The sequence below is a fragment of the Camelus ferus genome, chromosome 21 (assembly GCF_009834535.1).
Source record: "Camelus ferus isolate YT-003-E chromosome 21, BCGSAC_Cfer_1.0, whole genome shotgun sequence".
Lineage (NCBI taxonomy): Eukaryota > Metazoa > Chordata > Mammalia > Artiodactyla > Camelidae > Camelus > Camelus ferus.
Window position 1 is genome coordinate 183,524 of NC_045716.1, and position 21,701 is coordinate 205,224.

The 21,701-nt window shown below is 39.8% G+C and overlaps 1 protein-coding gene across 3 annotated transcripts; it reads left to right on the forward strand.

Annotated features, from left to right (window-relative positions):
• Positions 1-6: 6 nt before the first annotated feature.
• Positions 7-15,494, forward strand: LOC116658613. Of its 3 annotated transcripts, XR_004313808.1 has the most exons (6): positions 7-154; positions 6,439-6,729; positions 7,310-7,515; positions 9,105-9,313; positions 13,998-14,043; positions 15,210-15,494. XR_004313808.1 is itself a non-coding variant. In XM_032463533.1 (5 exons), the coding sequence occupies exons 1-4, from the start codon at positions 8-10 to the stop codon at positions 9,289-9,291; spliced, it is 831 nt and encodes a 276-aa protein (XP_032319424.1). In that variant the 5' UTR covers position 7; the 3' UTR covers positions 9,292-9,313; positions 15,210-15,494. The 3 variants fall into 3 exon arrangements, 2 of the variants coding, with proteins under 2 accessions (XP_032319424.1, XP_032319425.1); XM_032463533.1 differs by lacking the exon at positions 13,998-14,043; XM_032463534.1 differs by lacking the exons at positions 7,310-7,515; positions 9,105-9,313.
• The last annotated feature ends 6,207 nt before the right edge of the window (positions 15,495-21,701 follow it).

Consider the following 21,701-nt stretch of genomic DNA (forward strand, 5'->3'; position numbering starts at 1 on the left):
GGCCTGTATGAGACAGCTTCAGCAAGAGCTGACTGACACCCGAAAGAAAGTGTCCATGTTGGAAGCTTCCCTGGAGGTGACAGCACATCATCACACTAACTCAGAAAATGAGACACAGGAGTCAGAGAGGAGGTCACATCAAGCTGCGAACCCAGTACATGTGAAATCTAGCAGCGCAGAGTGTTGCAGGACACTAGCTTTTCAGGGACAGCTTTTGTATCTTCATTATAATTACACTTTTATTATCTTTATAATGCACTTGTTTCTTAAACTTTGACTTTCAGCCTACCATTTCTTTATATATTTTTTCTTATAACATTTACCCTTAGAGAAGTTGAAAATTATACATCTTTCCTCACAGAAATTACTTTTTTTCCTATTAAACAGTATTTTGTAGTGATCTCTCACCACAATGAGGCAAGCTAGATAAAATCAGACGATAATGTTTCATGCCATGTTCCAGAAAATTGTCATGTCGCATCTTCACTTTTGTGAATGGATATAGAATCTGTGTATTTATTTCACGGATTTCAGAATACCTTCTGCAGAAAGGTCATACAAACCAGTTGAAGTTAGACATTGCCTTCATTTTCTCTTCATTTTAGACATGTTGTCAAAGCATGGAGAAGTTCAGATCATGAATGTACACCCAAAATAGACAATTAAGAAAATTGTCTAGATCCTGCCTTTGGATTTTTTTTAACTTTATTGAGATAATTCACATATTATAGGGGGGATTGCATAACTCAAGTGGTTGAGTGCATGCTTAGCATACACAAGGTCCTGGGTTCAATCCCCTGTACCTCCTCTAAAAATAAAGAAGTAAAACCTAATTACTTCCCTCCACCAAAAAAAAAAAAAAAAATCACGTATTATATAATTCACCCATTTAGGATGCATAGTTAGTATCTCCTAGTATATTCAGAGATGTGCAGCTGTCACCACAATCAATTTTAGAACATTCCCATCACCTTAAAAAGAAAGCCTGCATCCCTTGGCCATCACCCCCCCCCCTGTCCCCCTCAGCCCCCGGCAGCCACCAGGCTGACTTCTATCTCTATAGATGTGCCTGTTCTGGGTGTTTCACATGAATGGAATCACATGCTGTGTGGTCCTTCATGGTTAGTTTTTTCATTTGACAAAACGTCTTCAAGGTTCATCCATGTTACAGCGCTTGTCAGTATTTCCATTTCTGTTTATTGTCAAACATTACTCGGTTGTGGGGCTAAACCATTTATCCATCAGCTGATGGGCCTTTGGGTTGCCTCTGCTTTTTGCCTGTTGTTAATAATGCTGCTGCGAACATTTCTGTCCAAGTTTTGGTGTAAACATGTTTTCATTTCTTTGGGGAATAGACTTAAGAATGGAAATGCTGTCGTATGGGTCATACGATAACTCTGTTTAACGTTTTAAGGAACTGCCATACTGTTTTCCAGAGTGGCTGCACCATTTAACATTTTTATCCAAAGTGTATAATTCTCCCAATTTCTATGCATTCCTGTCAACACTGGTGATTAGCTCTCCTGGTAGGTGTGAATTGGCATCTCATTATGGTTTTGATTTGCATTTTTCTGATGACTGAGAATGTTGGGAATCTTTTCATGTGCTTATCCATTTGTGTATCTTCTTGAAGGCCTGTCCAGGTTTTTGCCCATTTTAAAATTGGATTGTCTTTTATGATTGAATTGTAAGAGTTCTTTTTGTATCCTGGGTGCAAGTCTTTGATCAGTTGTAGGATTTTCAAGTATTTTCTATTCAGGAGCTTGCCTTCTTACCTTCTTGACGGTGTCTTTTGAAGAGTAGAAGTTTTTAATATTGATGAAGTTCAGTTAATCTATTTCTGTCTTTTACTGTCCTATCTAAGAAACAAGTGCCAGATCCAGTCATGAAGACACATCTGTGTTTTCTTCTAAGAATTTTGTAGTTTTAGCTCTTTCATTTTTAGTTAATTTTATATGTATTGTATGAGGTAGAGGTCGAATTTTGTTCTTTTGCATGTAGATATCCAATTGTCCCAGTACCATTGTTAAAAAGACTATTATTGTCTCATTCAGTATTTGACACTCGTATTGAAAATCAAATGACCATAAATGAGGGTTTCTTTTAGATTCTCAGTGGTGATGCATTGATCTATATCTATCCTATGCCAGTTCCAAGTCAGATGTTATGAGAACTCTTTCCGAGTCATCTTGCATAGTATCAGTTTTTTTTACATGGTAATAAAAAGTCAGTGTCGTGGAATGTCTGTAACTCTACTTCTGTGGAGATCTGCTGCTTCCTGAAGGGGTCTGTGGCCAGCTTATGCCTTGCTGACTCTGTGACAGAAAGTAGGCTTGCAAAGATAAAGTCCATTCCTCCCCCCCATTCAAACCTTTAGTTTCTCACCCAGTGCCTCCCACTTCACTCCAGTTTCCATCAAAATCATGGTCATGGGATCTGCTGACTCAGTCTGCAATATACTTCATTATGTTGCACTCATTATAATTCATAGACTCATCCATAGATTTCACTATCTAGAGGCAAAAGATTAAGCCTGGAAAGATTAATTCAACCTTCCTCTTTGGAAATCTCCTCTAATCCATCATCTTGCAGTTCACGACGAGGTCCTCTTTTGGCTTGGTTCTTGTGTGTAACACTGGTGCCAATCTTGTTCTTGGTGTAGATCCTGTATTCTCAGCTCCCTGTGTCTACCTCCTTTTACTTAAAAGAGAGATGCCTAGCTGTATTTTATAGCTTAATGCATAATTAATGAAATAAATATTTCATCCCATCCAAGGAAAATTTTTCAAGAGTACAGCTGTTAAAAATTAGATAATAATCAGTTTATCAGAAACAGATAAACAGATTAGTAACTTGAATTTCAAAAGTCAAAGCCAATTGTGTGATATGGAGAAGCATTGTGCTACAACATAAAGCTGAGACAGTCTTACCTTCCCTTACCAACCAGCTTTGAAGTCAGGTAAAGGAAAGTTGTATTTAATTTAAATACTGCCAAAGGAACACTACATTTATGGTTCCATAATATTTTATTTTCTCTCTGAGGAAAGGAAATGAAGAGTGAGTGCTAGATTAATAAATTCTCAAAGCTGCCTGTCTCTAGAAGTTCAGTTAATTGAAATGAGGTAAAAAGGCTGATTTTGGTAAACTATTTCTAGTTGTTTTTCAGTTATTAGACTTCAAATCCTGTGTCCCCTTGCTTACCAGTCTTCCTTATCCTCAAAGCTGAGGGGAAATGTGAAATACATGCCTATGTGTAGGAAACTGTAATGGTGGGAACTCTGAAGTACCTTCCTTCTCACTAGTTTCTTAGGTCTTTCTTTCAGTTATCTGCTGCTTCTCATCAGCATCTTTGTCATTAATAAGTTAATCTCAACATTTGTTATATTCCAGTTTATAGGAGACCAATTTCTATATTCAAGTTACATTTCTTACTATCGTTTTTCATCCACTTTTCTGTTCATCTGTTTTTGCCTAACAAACTCCCCAAAGTTCAGTGGCTTAAATAAGCATTTATTTTGTTCACAACCTACACTTAGGAAAAGTGTGGCCAAGACAGCTGGCCTCTATTCCTCTCAGCTTCAGGTGGGGCAGCTCGAAGGCGGGGGGCTGAAATCACTTGAAGTTTTCATCCATTGATGGTCTGATGGTTGATGTTGGCAGTGGGCTGTGGCTTTGGTGGGGCGGGCAGGTGGACCACCTCCCCTGGAAACACCTAAGCTGTCTTTGTGGCCTGAGCGTGCCCACCTGAGACTGGGTTCCAGGTTAAGAGCGAGGCAGAAGCTGAACTGCCTTTTCAAACCTGCCCTGCAGTTTCACTCGGTGCCCCTTTCACTGTTTCTGTTCTTTACGGAGGCGGGCACTTAAGGTTGGCCCATATTCTACCTTTTTATGGAATTAATTTTGAAAATTTATGGAGACATTCAAAAACCAGCATAATCTACTCAGTAGCCGCAATGTTTTCTTACTGCTTCCATACAAGACATCCACTTACCCGACTCAGTCCCCAAGCAGGTCTCGGTCGCTGTGGTGTTAGGCTCAGGCTCCCAGTCCAGGGTCTTACTTTCCCATCTTCATCAGGGCCAGATGGGGCTGAGGTTCCTGGGCACGGTTTCTGGAGTACAGCCCCTTGGGTACACTCCTCTCAGTGCTGGGGCTTGAGGATAAGGAGACATGGGTTATTTACCGCCACACACCCGACATTCTGCTGAACTGCTAAGGACTCACTCACAGATGGAAGATGGGAGGCACACTGGTCCATAGCAGTTCTGAAATGCAGCCTGATGCTGCTAGCTCTTTGATAAGGACTTAGTCCTAACCCTGGGAGGGGTTCTCCTTCGCTGCCCTCTCTGAGCTCTTTGTTCTGTCCCTTTCACGAACAGTGACCTGTGTTTGCAGCTGAGTAGTTCTCTCAAGCCAGCTTCCTCTTCGTAGACCTTCTAAGAAAAACCCAAAGGCCTCTTCCTATTTTGCACTGTCTTTGTCTTTTTCAGTCCAACCTAGCAAGCAGTGTTTTTGCTACCACAGTTCTCTTTAAAACCTTGAGTTTCCTGTGAATTTTATTGGGGTTCATGCCATTGGAAAAGCTGCTCTCATGTCTTTTTGAGATAAACTCTTCATCTTGGGCTTCCTGTGAAGCTGTTGTGGGACCATGCCTTTAAAATTCTTATGCTTTTAAGGTCTTTAAAGGAATTTGAGGCAGCACCTTAAATCTTTCCAAGGTCTTAACAAAGTTTTGGCTTCATCTTTAGATTGTTTTCCTGGCAGCAGCCTAGATTTGATCTTAGCCCGGAAGCCATTTATCTGCTTACCCATTATGTGACAGTTGGGCATGTGGAGATGCTTTAAATGGGATACAGATATTTGAACCCAGTGAATCCTGGTTCCTTTATATTTAATAAACTTTTTGTTTGTTTTAGCTTATCTCTCTCATCAGTTTTACTTTCAGCTGTTTGGTAGCAAGAGTCCCATTGCCTCCGGTTTCAGTGTCATTTTCTTCCCTGGCCTAGAAGCCGTCACCCTCAGCCCTTCAAGGGCCCTCAGGCTTCCACTAATAGTCTCTTGGACACTTTGGATTTTCACTCTTACTCTTCTCTACATCTGTTCAGGTTTCACCTACCTCCAGGTTCAAAGGCATCCCCACATTTTGGGTTCTTTTTTAATGGCTGTGCCCCATTTTTAATATCAGTATCTGTGCTAGTTATTTATTGCTAACAATTTATATAACAAACTGCCTGAAAACCTAGTGACTCAAAACAGCATTTGCTTGGTTCACAAATCTGTGTTTAGACAAGGCTCAGTGGAGCCAGCTCATTTCTTCTCCACTTGGAATCAAGTGGGCACTAGAATAATCTAAAAGCTTGTTCATGCACATATCTGGAAGTTGGAGCTGGCTTTGGTTAAGGACATTCCCTGGGGTCATCAGCTGGGACAGCTGCGTGTACAAGGACTCAGTAGGTGGCCTGGGCTTCACAACGTGGTGGCTGGGTTCTAAGGGTGAGCATCCCTACAGAGTGAAAGTCAGAAGCTATTTAGCCTTAGAAATCACACAGCAGGGTCCCCACACTCTGTCCCCTAGAAACCAGTTGACTGAGGCCAGTACATAATTCACGGGAGGGAATTTCATAGGTGAAGAGTCAGAGAACTTGTAGAGATGTTTTACGACCACCACATCTGCCTGCCTTGCCTTACCAAATAATCCTTCTATCTGAAGGAAAGTAGTTCTTCCCAAGTCAGTGTCACTGAAATTCCAGCAAATTTTTTTTGTTTATTTTTGTTGATGATGTTCTCTTGTTTTGTGGAGAGCCACAAAGGATTACAAGAATTAAGGCTGTTTGTTTAGAAAAATGTATGGATCACCTTACTAAACCACTACACTAGGAGTGGAATTCTCCTTAACTCTGCGAATCATTCATTGCTCCTTGGAATGCAATTCAAACTAGCATAAAATATTTGTAGTTCAGAGAAAGGCTTATGGCATAAGAATCAATATTTGTAAGATGTATTAATTGCAGTCGTTTTTTCAAAGTCTTGATTTGGGAGGCATTTATTAATTCAGCCCTAAGTAACTCAATATGATCTTCCTAAAACTTCAAAAATCATGGAGAGTTAAGACTTGGGGGAGGAAGGGGTAAGAGACTTTCTACTCAGAGGTGCCTTATAGTCATTTTATGTAGGAAAGAAATGAATCAATTACAGAAAAATGAGTGTAAAATCAAGTACAAATGTATAACAAAGGTGATGACAAGTGAACAGTATATTTTTGTGACTCTTGGTGGTTTGAACTTTTTTCTTGATTTTCTGAGTAATTTGAGTTTCTCCATTCCACAAGGCAGATACCATTTTATTGTAACTGAATTTATTTCAACCTTTGATGCTGGGTTAGTGTTAGGCTGTTCTCAGTCTCTAACCTCATTACCAAACAATTTTATCTTCATGCAGAATGCTGATCTTCCAGCAAAAGTGAAATCTACATCTTCAGTACTTCTCCATCTGAGTGCAGAAACTCAACTTTTTCTAAAGGAGTTATTATCTATGAAAGAATTGCAAAAGAAATCTGAAACACTAGAGGAGGAGAAGAAGAAGTTGGAAGAAGAAGTAGTAAACCTCAGACGTCACCTAGAAATGAACACAGTGGAACGCAGTCCAGTAGAGCAGTACAAACGGGAGACTGAAGAGCGAGCAAGACGGGATGTAGTAGAAAAACTGAAAGAACTCAGCCAGTTTTTACAGGTGAAGCATTGATCTGTAACGTGCTCTAACTCACTTCGCTGAGAATTACAGTTCGGATGTGTACATTTTATGTGTTTCCTCTACTTCCCATATAGCAGTTTGTTTTGTAGATTTCTGGAAGGAAGGCCGCATTTGTTACTCCCTTTAAATAATTCAGTTTCCGTCATTACTATCACTAAATTGATCTTTCAGAACAACTCTCACTAGAGAATCATTTTTAAGACCAATTGGTGTAAATAAAGACCACTAGGAGGAAAAGAATATATTGTGATTTAAATACTGTACCACACTCTTGGATTACTCCTACGTTGTATTGTTCAATTTTTAAAAGTTCAGATTGATCCTATTATTCTTTGAACTATCACATTACATGAGTACTAATATAAGAGTGATTCAACTTTAATTTCATAATTCAGATTTAATTCGCTTGATATTGATGATAAGTATTTTAACACTCAGCTTTTTTTTCACACTTAAAATTGCTTTCTGAATCATTGACTCAAAGCCAAAGGGAACAAATATACTGTAATTACTCAGGTTATAATTATTTTTAAAATTGTGTCCTTTTAATTCGCTGTAGGCACAAGCAGTTTCTCAAGAAAACTTGTTAAGAGAGTATAAACATGCTTCAGTAAGTCAAATGGAACACAGAGTTAAAGATCCAGAAACTGAACTGAAAAGTAAAACTTTTCAGTTTGATTCTAATGAAAGAGAATTGGAAAAATATAGACAACTGTACCTGGAAGAGCTAGAAAATAGAATGTCATTGGAAAGTCAACTAAACTCGTAAGTCAAAACATAGAATTATAGAAAATAATTTAGGTCGTTAATTTGCCTCTAAGGCACCATTCTTATTGAGCCAGGTTCATGAGGTGAGTAGCAAGTGAAAGCTGACTAGATAGTGCAATTTTGGGACATGGTGTTAGTAAATGAACTCTCCTTTAAAATGTCAGTCCAGGGCAGTTTGCATCTCGCTGCCTTTTGTTGCTTTTACATGACTTTATGTTTTATATTTGCATATATTTAACCTGATCTAGTCTTTAAGCTAGGGGCTTTGCAAACTTTGTAGTTTAGACAGCCATATTATCACAAAATTTCTAGCTGGAATTCCCATAAATAGAAATGTTAATGAGTTTAGAATTAACTGTGTTTTGGAAGAGTACAACTTAAACCCAAGGGGCCCCATGCTGGTGTTTGGTGAATTTACTTTCTTGATTGTAGTATTTGGTGTCACCGCTCATGGGCACCCTGAGGTGAAGTACTGTGTCCTTCTGAGTTTGTCTCCACTACATAAAGGCATGCTTGGGGAATAGGGAGAAATTCACATAGGGGTGAAGGGCAGAATAGTGGTTCACAAAGTGGCTAAAAAGCATATGGTGGCCTGCCCGTGGGGGTGTGTGGAAGACAGAAAGGGCAGGTCCCACCTTTGGTGCCTGAGTAACAGTGTTACAAGCAACAGGTCTCCCTGCTATCCGAAAGGAGAGCGTTCCTATGAAAGTTGTCAGTGTAAAGCAAAGGGGCAGTTACCTTAGGACACGTCTTGCTGGTGGGTGCACAAAATAAATATGCATAAAGCACAGGCGCTCACAGACACAGTCCAAAGCCGTGGCGGCGTGACGCCGGGACACTGAGTGTGGTTCTGGGGAAGGAGCTCGGTGGGGCCCCTCTCGCTGCTCGGGGTGCTCACTGCCCCTCTGATGGCTCGGGCTAAAACAAGCACCCAGTGCTATTCTGGCTTTTTGCTTTTTTTTTTTATAAAAGTGAAAATCCGCTTGAGTTTGTTTTGGTTATGGAAAACAGGTGCTGATGTAGGCCTCTGGTAAAAGCGAAGTAACAAAGTGAGCTTTGTGACATTGGGGGACACTTGAAATTGCCCCTGATGCTGTCAGAGTTCTTTCCCACCATCGACTCTGCCACCTGGTGCCCCCCAGAGGTGGTGGCTCTAAACTGTTCCTCAGTGCCACGTGCTTAATGTCTCCCAGGTAGTGAGTGGAATGTGTATACAAGGGGGGTGAAAGCAAATGCTTGAAAATGGCTTTGAGGGATGGTTTTTTTTTTCTAAACTGGTTTACTAAGGGTGAGTATGTCTAGATGCAGCCAGTGCAGAAGGCAGCGGGGATCCTCTGTGGGGGCGTCTCCATCTCTGACTACCCCCACTCTGAAGTACTTGTTAGTTAAGGGCCCCCCCAGGCACATACATCCTTCTTTAGGACAGTTTTAGACTGTAATTGTTTACAGTAGGTCTGCGCTGATGTATTTTTGGTGTCAAAACAGTTTAATGGGAGAATCTGTTTACTATTATAGCAACTTTAGAAATACACATCACTTAGGAAGAAAATGAAATGAATGGAATGTGTGCTTTGCGACCCTCGCAGGGCTAATGAGAGGCTGGCAGCGGTAAGCACTGAGCTTCAGCAGCACCAGAGCTCCCTCCACGGCTCTGTTCCTGAAAGGCCTGTTGACGGACCGCCTTCTGCTGAAAGTTCTAGTACTAGCGTGGAGCCCGAAAGGAGTCTTAACTCAAAGAAGGAACTTCAGGAACTTTTCAGACCCTTCAACTAGCATAAGTGGTCACTTGTTCAGGGTTAGTTATGTTATCTTTTTTCCCTTGGGTTTCAGATTTCTGATATAATTCTTGTTTTTAATTTGATGAAATTCTGAGTTGTTTATTTGACTTACGCATACTAAGTAAAAGCCATAATTAATTGTGCTAATAAAGGAGGCAGAAATTTTTTTTTAAAGTCCCTGGACTTGTAATTTTCAAGAGATACCTGTCATTAACTTTATTCAATAAATGCAACTAAACTGACAAATTTTAAATTTCTTAAAAAGCTCCATTTTAAATTCTATTTTAGAAATTAAGTATTATTGCCTAATAACTAGAGATACACTTTCCAACGTTTGGCTTAGTTTCTGATTGATTTCGGTTTGGCATTGGTTCATAGTCATTTTCAAGTTTTGCTGCACCCCAGTTTTTCTACCCCTAAGCATAACTAAATGATTAACATCGAGATACTTAACTACATATGGATGTTTTTTATTTAAAGGAATCCAAGATATATTCTTTTTATGAATTCAGTAAACTTGTAACACTAAAAACATTTAAGTTCTGTTTATAAGTTTTAAATTTTTATCATTTTCTTCTGTAAGAGCTCATCCTTAATTGCTATTTTACTTATAGCAGTTATTTTAATTGTTATAAAATGTTTTACTGAGCAATTGTAGAACATTTCTAAATATGTAGTCAAGTATAGCAAATACTTAAATTTTTAAAATGAAGTTCACTTATGTCTCTGTCTTGCCCTCACCTGTAGGAATACCGAGGTGGCAACGATAGGGAGTCTTTAAATTACAACCAGTTTTCATTGTGTATCATTGTTAAAATAGCCATTGAAATTGGTGCGCGTTGGTTTATGGTTTGATGGTGTTTTCATGATCTTCTTGATGCAGAGAAGGGTAGCACGGACCCTTGTTTAGTGAGGTCTCAACCTGTTTTTTCTCATTTGGCTTCATGTCATAATAAAGAAGAAAAAAGCTCAGGTTTCGTAGACAGTGTTGTGGGTAAATTGAGTCTAAGTGCTTCAGAGTCATGGAACCAGACTGCATGGTGTTAAAAAAAAAATAATGCATGGCTAACACTTCTGTCAGTGGCTAAGCATGATGCAAACTGGAAATGTTTTCATTAGTTGTCACCAAAAAATCGCCAGTGTGTCACTTTACAGGATGATGGTGGAAGAGTGTGAGTGCAAAAGCAATGCAAGAGAGATTTCCTGAGGACAGTTATTTCCTTTAATGTTTTTGGAGGAAAGAGTTGTCTATTCTTTAGTACTTCTAGATACAATGGAAAATAATTTATTTTATACTCAGTGTTGTAGTTCTAAGGTACACGTAGTTCTGTGGGGCCGAATCATGCTAGATTTAGCAGGGAGGTTAACAAGCCCCACTCTGTCCAGATGCAGAGACTTGGCTTCCTCAACACTACAAGGAGCCTCACAGGAGCTATTGTACACTTACTGTTTACAGATTTCTTAGACTTAGAGAAAGAAGGTGCCTCCTGGAATTGCTAGGGATGTAATTATTTCTGCTGGGAAAACATAAAGTAATGCCTTGAGAGGTGTGAACATACTATTTAAAATGACAGGAAGGGATGGGTTTTTGCATTGGGGCTTAACAAAACAACAGACTTCCACAGCTTTTCAGCTATGGTTCTAGAAAGCAAAATGTTTAAAATGGCATTGGGATTGACTTTAACATTCTCCTTTATTTGCAAGGTTTCAACATTTTGGACTGTTCCTACTGTGAAGTTCCAGCTTACTCAGCATTTTTTTCTAACTTGACAGAAGTATTGCTCTAAGTCTGTGATTTTAGTCGTGCTGGTGGTTGAAGCAAGTTTTTTCCAGTTCATAACACTTGGGTTTATTGCCTCTCTTACTGCTGCATGAAGTATAGCCTTGTCCCTTGACATCGTTGTAGTGGTAACAGATGGACCCCATATCTGTTTTGCTAATTTTTACCCTCAGATTTCACATTCTAGTTTATTTCTGGGATGTTTTGTCCTACATGTAAGAAGCAATTTTACAGTTTTACTCAGTTGTGTTATTTAATTATATTACTACAAAATACAAAAAGTTAAAATTAGCCTGAGCATATACATCACTGTCAGATTTTCTTGCACATAGGATGTTTTTCTGAGAACTGAAAACTTAAAAATTGATTCCAGACAATATTATAACAGACAAAATTTCTCTGTTTTAAAGATTTTTTTATGTTCAAGGGTTCTTAAGTATTGGTGTGCCTAACATGAAGCATGGCCATGATAGTTAATAAATGTCCTTCAGATCTATTTTAAATAGGAAGACTAAATTTTACACTCACTGATTTTGTACTTTTGGTGTATTACTGACACTTTCAAACACTTTCTAATGATTTATTTAAGTAATTTTTAAATTCCTCAAATGTCCATTCAGTTTAGCAGCCCTTTTTCTAAATGGGATTATACCAGTGCACCAGAGCTAAAACTGTTAATATTCCTAAGACTTTAAGTTTCTACATGACACAGCACTGCGTCTCAGCAGAATCTGGTCACGTTTCTTTTAAAAGTAGGCTTCCAAGGCAGGGCACCTCCACTCTGAATTTTAATTCTAATCAAACTATCGCAGTAGTTAAGCTCACTTCTCATAAGGCAGAGACAGAGTTTAGTGACCTTGTTTCTGGTATCAGTTCTTTGCTCTGTGGACTCCCTCCTGCCCTCATTTCATTTTGTCTGAATGGACAAATGAGGAAGCACGTTATCTTTTGAAAGCCACTCAACTTCTTCCAGTTCTTTTTCTTTCATTCACTTTTTTCTCTGTACTTAATTTTTTAGCTCCTTGATCAACAAATTCTTTCTCATTTCTTTTCTCTGCAGCAAAATACATGTATTTAATAGTTAAAAACTGACAAGTGTCATTTCCTTCATTAACCTATTTACAACAGGATGATGAATCAGAGTGGTTAAATGACTTGATTTTATTACATTTCTGGAATTGTACTTATTTCTATAACATTTAAAATAAGAATGATACCAAGTTTTAACTTAAAAGTATCAATAATCTGAAAATATATTCACTTCAGAAATGAACGTGTGTGTATGTGTGTGGCAAGTGTCTTTTTATCAAATTGATCTCTGAAAGAGAGGGCAGCATTATCTCCCAGCCTGTGACCTCAGTTTTGACCTCAATCCTGCAGTGTCCCCAGTGGGACCTTCCATTTCTATGGGACATAGTCTGCAAACTGCCAGTTATGAGAGAATCCTCCTAATTAAAAATCATTAGAATTGAAACTGGCTGATACATTGTCTTCCTGTGTATAATTTTCTCACCTTTCTGTGTTTTTGTTAAATGGAAAAGTAAGTAAAACTGCAGGTGACTTCTCCTTATTAATGTTGGACTTCAGACCACTTCCACCATCTGGACATGGGGGTCCTCACCTAGAAATAAACATAAAGGTCCCAGAAGTACGTGTTTAGAAAAATAGCTTTGCAGAGGAAAAGATAGTAATTTTACATTCAACTCATGTAAAAGTGTGATCTACATTTTGCATAGTGTTTATTAATGGTTATATGAAATTATTTCAGTCAAGGCATCTCCCTTCATCTGCTAGGTGTTTTTCACTTCACAGGACCTGCCTGGCACTGTTGTCACATTGTTGATGGCATAGGCCTCTCTAGAATGCTCTTGTCAGACAGTGTTACGGAAAACAGTCTCTGAAAATACTGGCAAATGGTAGCCCCAAATTTTGCCTTTGCACCTAACATTTACAGAAGCCTCGGCTCTCGTGTCGCTGTTATCACCACAGTGTTTATTATGTCTGGTGTACTATTTTAGACCCTGTTTAGTGAGTGGGTGACTTTTATAAGAAAGATTTTTAAAAGAACACTCTAGATGGGGACACTTGTAGTTTGAAGTGTCCCCAAACATTTTGTAATTAAATATGTAACTAATTAAGTCAAGTTTCAAAAATTGGCCCTAGTCTCTAGAATGGAAACAAAGTTACAGTTAAAGAGTTAGGTACCGTTTTCCTTGTTTCTAACTCCTAGGAAGTTGTGAATCAGAAACCAACATTGAAAACTGGCGCTAGCCTCTCCTTTTCTTTTCTTCAAGCAGGTTTTCTGACATAAATATTTTAGTCATCTACAGAGAGCAAAATACATTTTCTTAACTTGTTTGCCAGTAGAATTTTCACTTGACATTATAACAGAACTCCTTTCTTCATTTTATGTATCTACAATTCTGTGCTAAAAACATTAGCATAGAACAGACCTTAAATTTTTAGTTTTCTAGAAGTGCAGGAATGGAAAGTTCATTTTAAGAAAAAATCCATTAAAGTTAAAAAAGCTAAACTTTTACAAAGGGCAGTTTTTCTAAGAACTGCAGAGTATTGCATTCAGTGTGAAACATGACTTGAATTGTTGAAACTCTTTGTGCCAATAAGATCGGGCATCGCCCTCTGAGATTATGTGTATCCGACAGGGCAGTGTTTACTGTGCTTTTCATCAGGGGAATCTAAATAGCCTTACAGATATATGTTCTCTATTATCTAAAATCAAAGTAAGTAGGAATTTATTTTATTTTATTCATGTGATTATTTTTCTATTTAAGCAATCCCCAAGTTAAGTCAAGTCTCTAAAAGTATTATTTAAAGGCCACATTTCATAAGCTAGCTGTCATTCCTATGATAGTGTGTCTTGTTTAACTTAAACATTAAAAATAATACTTGACTTATTTCAGATGCAGAAGAAGGTGATGAATAATATAGCTAGAGAATTAAAGGAAGGTATGTTGCCAACATTTCAGAATTAAATTTAGACGTTGATTTCCAAAATACACTGTAAACAGTAAATGGCACCTCTTTCTATTGTTTGAATAACAGATACTATGTTAAATTTTTCTCTTACACGTAGCTAATGAAAACTGTGAAAGCATAATTTCGTTCAGAATGATACAAATATACTTATTCCTCATTTATTCATCATGACCCACAGCTTTAAAAGAAATCTCAAGAAGTCTGTGTTCTCTCTCTGTTTCTGGCTGTGCCCTTCCTCTCCTGCTCTCCCCATGGGCCTGGCACCTGCACACGGACCTGTTCTCAGAAAGCATGGAGGTCATCAGCTTCTCAAGTTTCTGGTAGTGACTGAGGCCAAAAACCCAGACTCAAGCAATCTCAGTTCATGTAGCTGTCACCTGGTGGATGACAATTAAATTTCCTGTCACTTTGTCACTGGTTAAACTTTTACCCTCAGGAAAAATCCCAAATTCCTTAGCTTGGAAGAAAAACACCCACATCGATCTGGCTCTTGCCAAAGTCTTCAGCCGTATCTCTTTCCTCCCCTGCTCTGCCCCTGTGCTCCAGGGGCTGGGCAGACTGCGTCCAGCTCCGCGGGCGCCCTTCCTGCCTCTGCTCTGTGTGTTTGCTTCTTGCCTCTCCCTCCCACACTTTCTCCTCCTCCTTCAGGTATCTGCTTACACATCACGGCCACCAAAGAGGGGACAGTATTGACACAAAGCTGGACGTCCCTTCTGAGTGTTCCAACTGTGCCCTCTTTTATACCTGTCATGGCATTTATGTCTCTGTACCGAAACTGCCTGTTCATCTGTTTTTCCAGTTTACAGTACAAGATCTTTCAGGGTGGACTCTGTCATCTTCATCTTGTGGTTCCAGTGCTTGTCACAGTGCCTTAGCACATGGTTGCTGAGTAAATGAATGAAGAGTGAGAAAACCAGGTGCTCTGATCCTTAGCCACAAGAGTAGTTAATTCAACGTGCAGCCCTGGGCAAAGTCTAGAGTAGTAACCTTGTGTTTTGTGTTGTAATCGTATGTAGGTATTTTTCATTCTTCTTAAAACTTAGAAGAGTCTCAGCTTTTCTTAAAAAATAAACTGACATTTAGTTACCTATGAAGTATTTTAAGTAGAGAATCTAATTCTTTCATTTTCTTTCCAGCTACTACTGAACTTCAGTCTGAGTCCTACAGACTCTCTTGTAGGCTCGATGGATGAATCAAGTCTAAGAGAAGATCTGGTTTCGAAAGCATGTCAAGAATATGTGGAGATTTTGAAGAAAAAGTGTACAATCTACAAGATAAATAGTAAACATTTTACCTGCTGGGCTGTTTGCCTAACATTTTAGTTATTTCCTGTTAAGTAAGATACTGGCAATGTTTATTAAAGGAAAATATTTTTGTATTATATGTGCATGATTAAAATTGATGTAGTATTTTAAACCACATTTCTCTGCATCTCATTGACTTTTAAGCAGATTTTGGGAATAAAACCCAGCACTTTGGAGTATTATATACTCAAACTGAGCATGGATGCCAGCTGTTTAAACAGCACCCAACCACCCACCAAACTTGTCATTGTTTTTGGGCAGTGTTGATTGGTAGCTTTTTTGAATTTTCCAGTGTTAATCACTGTCTATAGACCTAAAGATTTAGACGGACAGCGTTTGGATCTGCTGTGGCTGTTTCATCAATGTTCTGATGGATCACAACGATTGTTACAGTGCCATCAAACTTTCTGCATGTTACCTTAAACACTGATTCACAGATGTTTCCTCATGGAGAAATGAAATCTGCCTCAGGTTTTTCATTTTCTCTTATTTATTTACTTACTTTTTGGAAACAGTCTTAAAATCAGAGACAAGTTCCAAGCACTAGACGCAAACGGACGCTGTCACAAACCTGTCATCTCTCCCGTACATTCTCCTAAGGCATTATTTCTCTTTCCTAAATGTCACTTGTTCTACCATAAGTGCAGTTTCTCTCCCCTTTCACCAAGAAGTCATTTGTTTTTCAGAAAATGCCTTTCTCCTTTTCCTGTCACGTATTAAATTGTATTTAAGCCCCCACTTCTAGCCACCCCTTCAAATCACATTGCTTTGTGAGCTCCTGCATGTATTCATACGTAATTTTTTTCTCACAGTAATCTGCTTTAGTCAATTTAATTTGCAGGTTCCCAGTCACTGAACATAAGACCGTAAAGGAAATACTCTCCTTCTCAACAATTTTCAGGAGCTAAAATTTTAATAACTCCTACTTAGATCCTTTATTCCCTTTACCGTCCTTTTAGTGTACTTACTTGGCAAAACTCCCAACTACACAACAGACTGATTCTCATTCTTCCTCCTTATGTTCCCCTAGGCATCTAAGTGCTGAAGAAAGTCATGCACTGCCCAGTGGTCCTACTCCTTTTATTTAGTTAATTTGCACCTTCTTCCTTCTCAGTGATGATTTCAAATTCGCCTCTCTGTAAACACCTCCCTGTTTCTTCCCTCTCACTTGAACCAGACAGTCTTACTTCTGACGACAAACTTCCTGAGATTTGCCTGCTTCCCCACCAGCAGTCTGTCCCCACCCACTCTGGTGTGTCTTCCCTTCCTCCATTCCCACGCAGCGAGTCACTGATGACTCCCACATCTAAATCAAAGTGACACTTTTCCAGCCCTTGTCTAACTGACCTTCTCATTCCTCCGGGCATTCCATGTAACCGACCGCTGCCTACAGCAAGATGATGTTGAAGGTGAGGGCTTCAGCCTTCTTGGTGAGTTCACTCCGTTTACCCTGGCTGTCTCCCATGGGTATAGACAGGAAGTATACGTGTTACTCAATTTTTATTTTTCTCCTGTTAGTCTGCCTCATGTCAGGTTAATTCTTAGACCAGCCAGATGAGCCTAGAAGGATGGAGGAACGCTCCCCACCCCCACCCCAGCACAAGCCTGAGCACAGATAGCTGTGCTCAGTTACAGCTGGCGTGGGCGCTGCCGCGCCTGCAGGGAAGAGATCGATGGCAAACTCCGCTATTCCTACAGCACTAGCCAGTGAGCTGAAGCTCACCTGAATGTCCTCCAGGCTGAGGTGGGGTCACTGCTCCCAGCAGCAGAAGACTGCGTTTGTGAAAGGAAAATAAAAATGGAGTCTGCATTGCTCGAGAGGGCTAAGAAGATGTGACTTATGCACATCTCAGCCCACATAGAATCTGGCCCTGTGAGCATTTATTGCCCTAATGAAGTCATCTGGAACACCTGCCAGAGACTTAAGATACTAAGCCCCTACCGTAAAATAACCTGTGATTCCTTAAGGACAAATGTCTCCTGGGTGGCTCACATCACTGTCAGTCACAATCCTCATCAGGCAACTTTTGACAGCCTCTTGGCTTTTTGTCTTTACAAGCCCCTGACTCCCGTCCTTGAAACACTCAGTTTTACCCAAATCTGTGTCTCCCAATTTGCGATTTATTTCTTCCAGTTTTACTGAGATATAATCAACATGCAGCACTGTATTGTAAGTTTAATGCATACAGCACAATGATTTAATTTATATATATCATGAGATGATGACCGCAATGTACTTTACTAAACTATTAACATAGCTATACCCCTGTCGCTGGGATATAGTAAGATGATTACTTAGGGTTCTCCAAGGGAGAAATGAAAATAATAGCTTATCTATATCTCTGTCTGTCTGTCTAGCTTTCTATCATGTCTGAAATCTGTAGGGTGGTCCTGCAGCCTGGAAATTCAGGTAAGAGTTAATGTTGCAGTCTTGAGTCTGAATCCCATGGGACGATAGTCTGGACTCAGATTGGGTTTCCATGCTTCAGCCATGAGAAGAATGCCCTCTACTTTGGGGAACCTCAGTCTTTGCTCTGAAGGCCTTCAGCTGATTGGATGAGGCCCATCAACATTATGGTGGGTAATCAGCTTTATTCAAAGTTACTGATTTAAATGCTAATCACACCCAAAATATACGTCCACAGAAGCATCTAAACTGGTGTTTGACCAAACAACTGGGCATCGTAATCTAGCCATGATATATTTATCAGGAGTTGGAGAGATTTGTTCTAAAGGGATATAAAACTTCATTCCAGCAGGAAGTAATTTGCTCAGCACAGTTCTAGGTCAGCTCTGGGCACCTGATAATCATGAAGTCAGATCTGATTTTCCCAGCCTGTGACTCTGTGTCCAGCAGATGGCGCCAAATGACCGGTCATAGCTCAGATGCACAGGCTCGTCTTTGGGAACAGGTGCAGTATATGTATGGCCAGCATCTTAAAGCACTCATGTTGTCTGTCTGTGACTTTTTCTCCATTTTACTGAGAAGTGTGGATCAAAATGAGAAGTTCACAGGAAAATGGTTGTCTCTCCTGGAATGTGATATTGTGGAATAATGAAACTGTTAAGTCAAACACAGAGAGAGCCCAGTAAAATGGCACCTAAACACAGGTGTGGGGAACTCGTGTGTGCGTGTGTGTGTGTGTGTGTGTGTGTGTGAACTTGTGCTTCTGAGAAAGATTAAACAGTGAAACTGATGAAAAATACTTCCAAAAAAAGGTAAAGATGTCCCATGTAGAAAAACCTGCAAAGGGAATAAAGTTAGAGAAGATGAAAGAGAGAAAAGCCAAGGCGAGTGTGCATGAGACTGGGCTACGTGGATAAAGTGTTAACACGGGAACCCCTGCAGAAAGGATCCCTGTGTCCTAACAACAGGAGACCTGAGCTCCAAATGAAGATCATGTAAGTGGAGGATTAGGAAAAAAGACACCAAACCATCTGCAACCAATTCAATGGAGTCCTTTATTTTAAGGGACTCTTCACTTGATGCTCACAAAGACCAGGAACTTTCCACATTACACGCAGCGTGTGTTCCAGGAGGCAGGGTTGAAGCTGTAGGCACTGAAAAAGGAACCTCCCTACTACGGAGAAGGAGAGAAAACTGCAAGGCTGGGGTGGAATAGTAGACCTATTGGGTTCACTTCTTTGTTAAGCTGTTAAAATCTCCCTAATTAGAGGGAGGTGTAGCTCAAGTGGTAGAGTGCAGGCTTAGCGTGAGTGAGGTCCTGGGCTCAATCCCTAGTAACTGCTCTAAGAATAAATAAATAAACCTAACTACCTTCCCCTCCACCCAAAAGAAAAATAAAATCTCCCTAATTAAAAGAAAAAGTTTGCATCTGATAAGGTGGAAGCTGTGAAGAGGGGGTTTATTGCTGCTACATTGAGGAAACTGTCGCTCAGTTTAGAAGCTGCTTCCAGAGCAGGACAATCCCCACCATAATTGAAGGAAGGAAAGGTAAATTGAGCTTAATTATTAACATAATGATTGATGGTTTTGATCTATTCAACAAAGTAATAGTCTTAATTCAAATCCATGTGTTAATTTTGGCTTTTTTAGGTTAAAGTACAGGCTAAATTGCCTTGAGACTGTGATGGAACTGGTTAAACGCTTTATAAAGAAGTTTTCTTTCATGAAACTACATTCCCCCTGTGTTTTTGCTCTGTGATAAATTTAGCTGTCATTTAAATTAGAATTTGAGTTATTTATGTGTGATAAAGATCCTTGTGCTTAAAAAGGCTATGTCTTTTTTTAACAGTTTTTTTATCTTTTTAAAAAGATTCCCCTGTTAAGCTTTTTTTTGACTTTTTTTCATGGTATAAAACCCAAAACCCAATGAAATATGTCTCCAGGTTGAAGAAGAGAGAAATGACGCTCAGAGACAGCTTTCTCGAGAGCAGAATGCCAGAGTAATACAAGACGAAATCCTGGCCCATCATCTTTCCCAACAAAAGGAGGCAGAAAAGGCTAATGAGAAAATGAATGCTGAGGTGTGTATGAATTTGTATACTTACATAGTTTAAAAACCAATACTATAGGTACAGAAATTGTAGAGGGTTTTAAAAGCCTGTATATGTAAATATATTTTCTGGGGGTTTCATTTCTGGTCCATTGGATAAAGCAATATTTTGAATTCAAATCCATTTGCCGGCAACAGTGACATAGTGACATTCACAATGGCCTCATCCAAGGAGAGGCTGTTCATATTTTCCATAGGAATTGATGAACTTCCCATTATCTCAAAACTGTTGCTACTAATGGCAGGCATTCTAGTTTCTGGCAGAGATCTCACTCCTTTGATAGATGATTGGAGAGGTTACTTTATCTTTTCCACTGATGGTAAGGAGGAAAAAGTATAGCCAGTTCAGAAACCATAGTTTGGGTGTCATTCTCCTACGTGTGATAAAAAGTAACGCTCCGCTCCATGTGGTATCCGATTTCAGTACAAGGAGCTTTTGAATATAGTGATAGATATGCCGTAATCTATACTTAGTGATAATTTGTTGATCTGTAGTATATTTTTAATAAAACAGTTCACTGTATTTCCCTGCTGTTTCACATCCCGCATCATGTCTCCAAGCCCACATCTCCCCAAGCCCGCATCATCTCCCCAAGCTCACATCATCTCCCCAAGCCCACATCATCTCCCCAAACCAACATGGTCTCCCCAAGCCCGCATCATCTCCCCAAGCCCGCATCATGTTTCTAGGCCCACATGTCCCCAAGCCGACCTCACTACCCTAAGCCCACATCATGTTCCCAAGCACAAATCATCTCCCCAAGCCCGTATGATCTCCCTGAGCCCACAGCCTATCTGTAAGACTGCTTCATCATCCCAAGCCTGTGTCATCTCCCACAGCCCGCATCATCTCCCCAAGCCCACATCATGTCTCCAAGCCGACATATCTCCAAGCCCACATCATCTCCCCAAGCCCACATCATCTCCCCAAGCCCACATCATCTCCCCAGCCCACATCTCCCAAGCCCACGTCATCTCCCTGAACCTGATAAGAACATTTATACAAAGCACATACTCCGACTCAGAGTTTCTCAAACCATTTCCCACTGTGACAAATGGCACAGTTTATGAGATCCCTTAATGATGCTTTAAACTTCCAAATAAATAGCATAACTAAAACCAGATCAACGCAGGAGGCAAAGCCCCCCATAACCCCCCCAAACATCCTCACCTACTCCTTCGAGAAGTCTCCGCATTGTGTGATTTGACCTCCCCTGCAAACCTGTGGGGTATGCTGAAGCTATGTTATTTCCACGTCTCAGAAGAAGAGCAGGAACACATTATTTGAGCCGAGGGACCCACCACGAGGGCACTGCAGGCGAGTAGGACCTAGTTTATAAGTTCCTGGTCCCGTCTACTGGGGTTTCTGAAAATTGAAGTTGAGTGGTATGGGGTTGAAGGACTCTCCCCTACTAAAATTATGAGGTCGATATGAGACGTCTTCTGGAAACACCTTTTTACTTTTAAAATTAAAAAAAAAATTCCTACACTGACTTTTTTCTTGCATTCTTTATTTCTCACAAACAATTTAGGTCAATGAAGGAACATGAGTGTTTACATTTTCAACTCGGTATATGTGAAAAACATCCTTTTCAAAAGAAAAGAATTAATCCTTTGTGTTCATAGCCAGCAATCAAGTTAAGTCTAGGAATCTGAGAATCAGTTACATTAAAGTAGTGGCTTTTTCTTCCCCCAAACAATGATTAGGAGGAAAATCTGCAAACAGGGTTGTTTGAGCAGGTCAAGCAGCCAAGACTCACTGTGATGACCGCACCCACGGAAGCTTCCGAAACCCCTTCCTCGGGGA

What these genes read in the sequence shown, in the direction of transcription:
- LOC116658613 (XM_032463533.1), top strand. Translation starts at nt 8, where the DNA reads ATGAGACAGCTTCAGCAAGAGCTGACTGACACCCGAAAGAAAGTGTCC. An exon ending in CACATCAAGCTGCGAACCCA is followed by an intron (nt 155 to 6,438) that starts GTACATGTGAAA and finishes ATCTTCATGCAG; the next exon opens with AATGCTGATCTTCCAGCAAA. An exon ending in TTGGAAAGTCAACTAAACTC is followed by an intron (nt 7,516 to 9,104) that starts GTAAGTCAAAAC and finishes CGACCCTCGCAG; the next exon opens with GGCTAATGAGAGGCTGGCAG.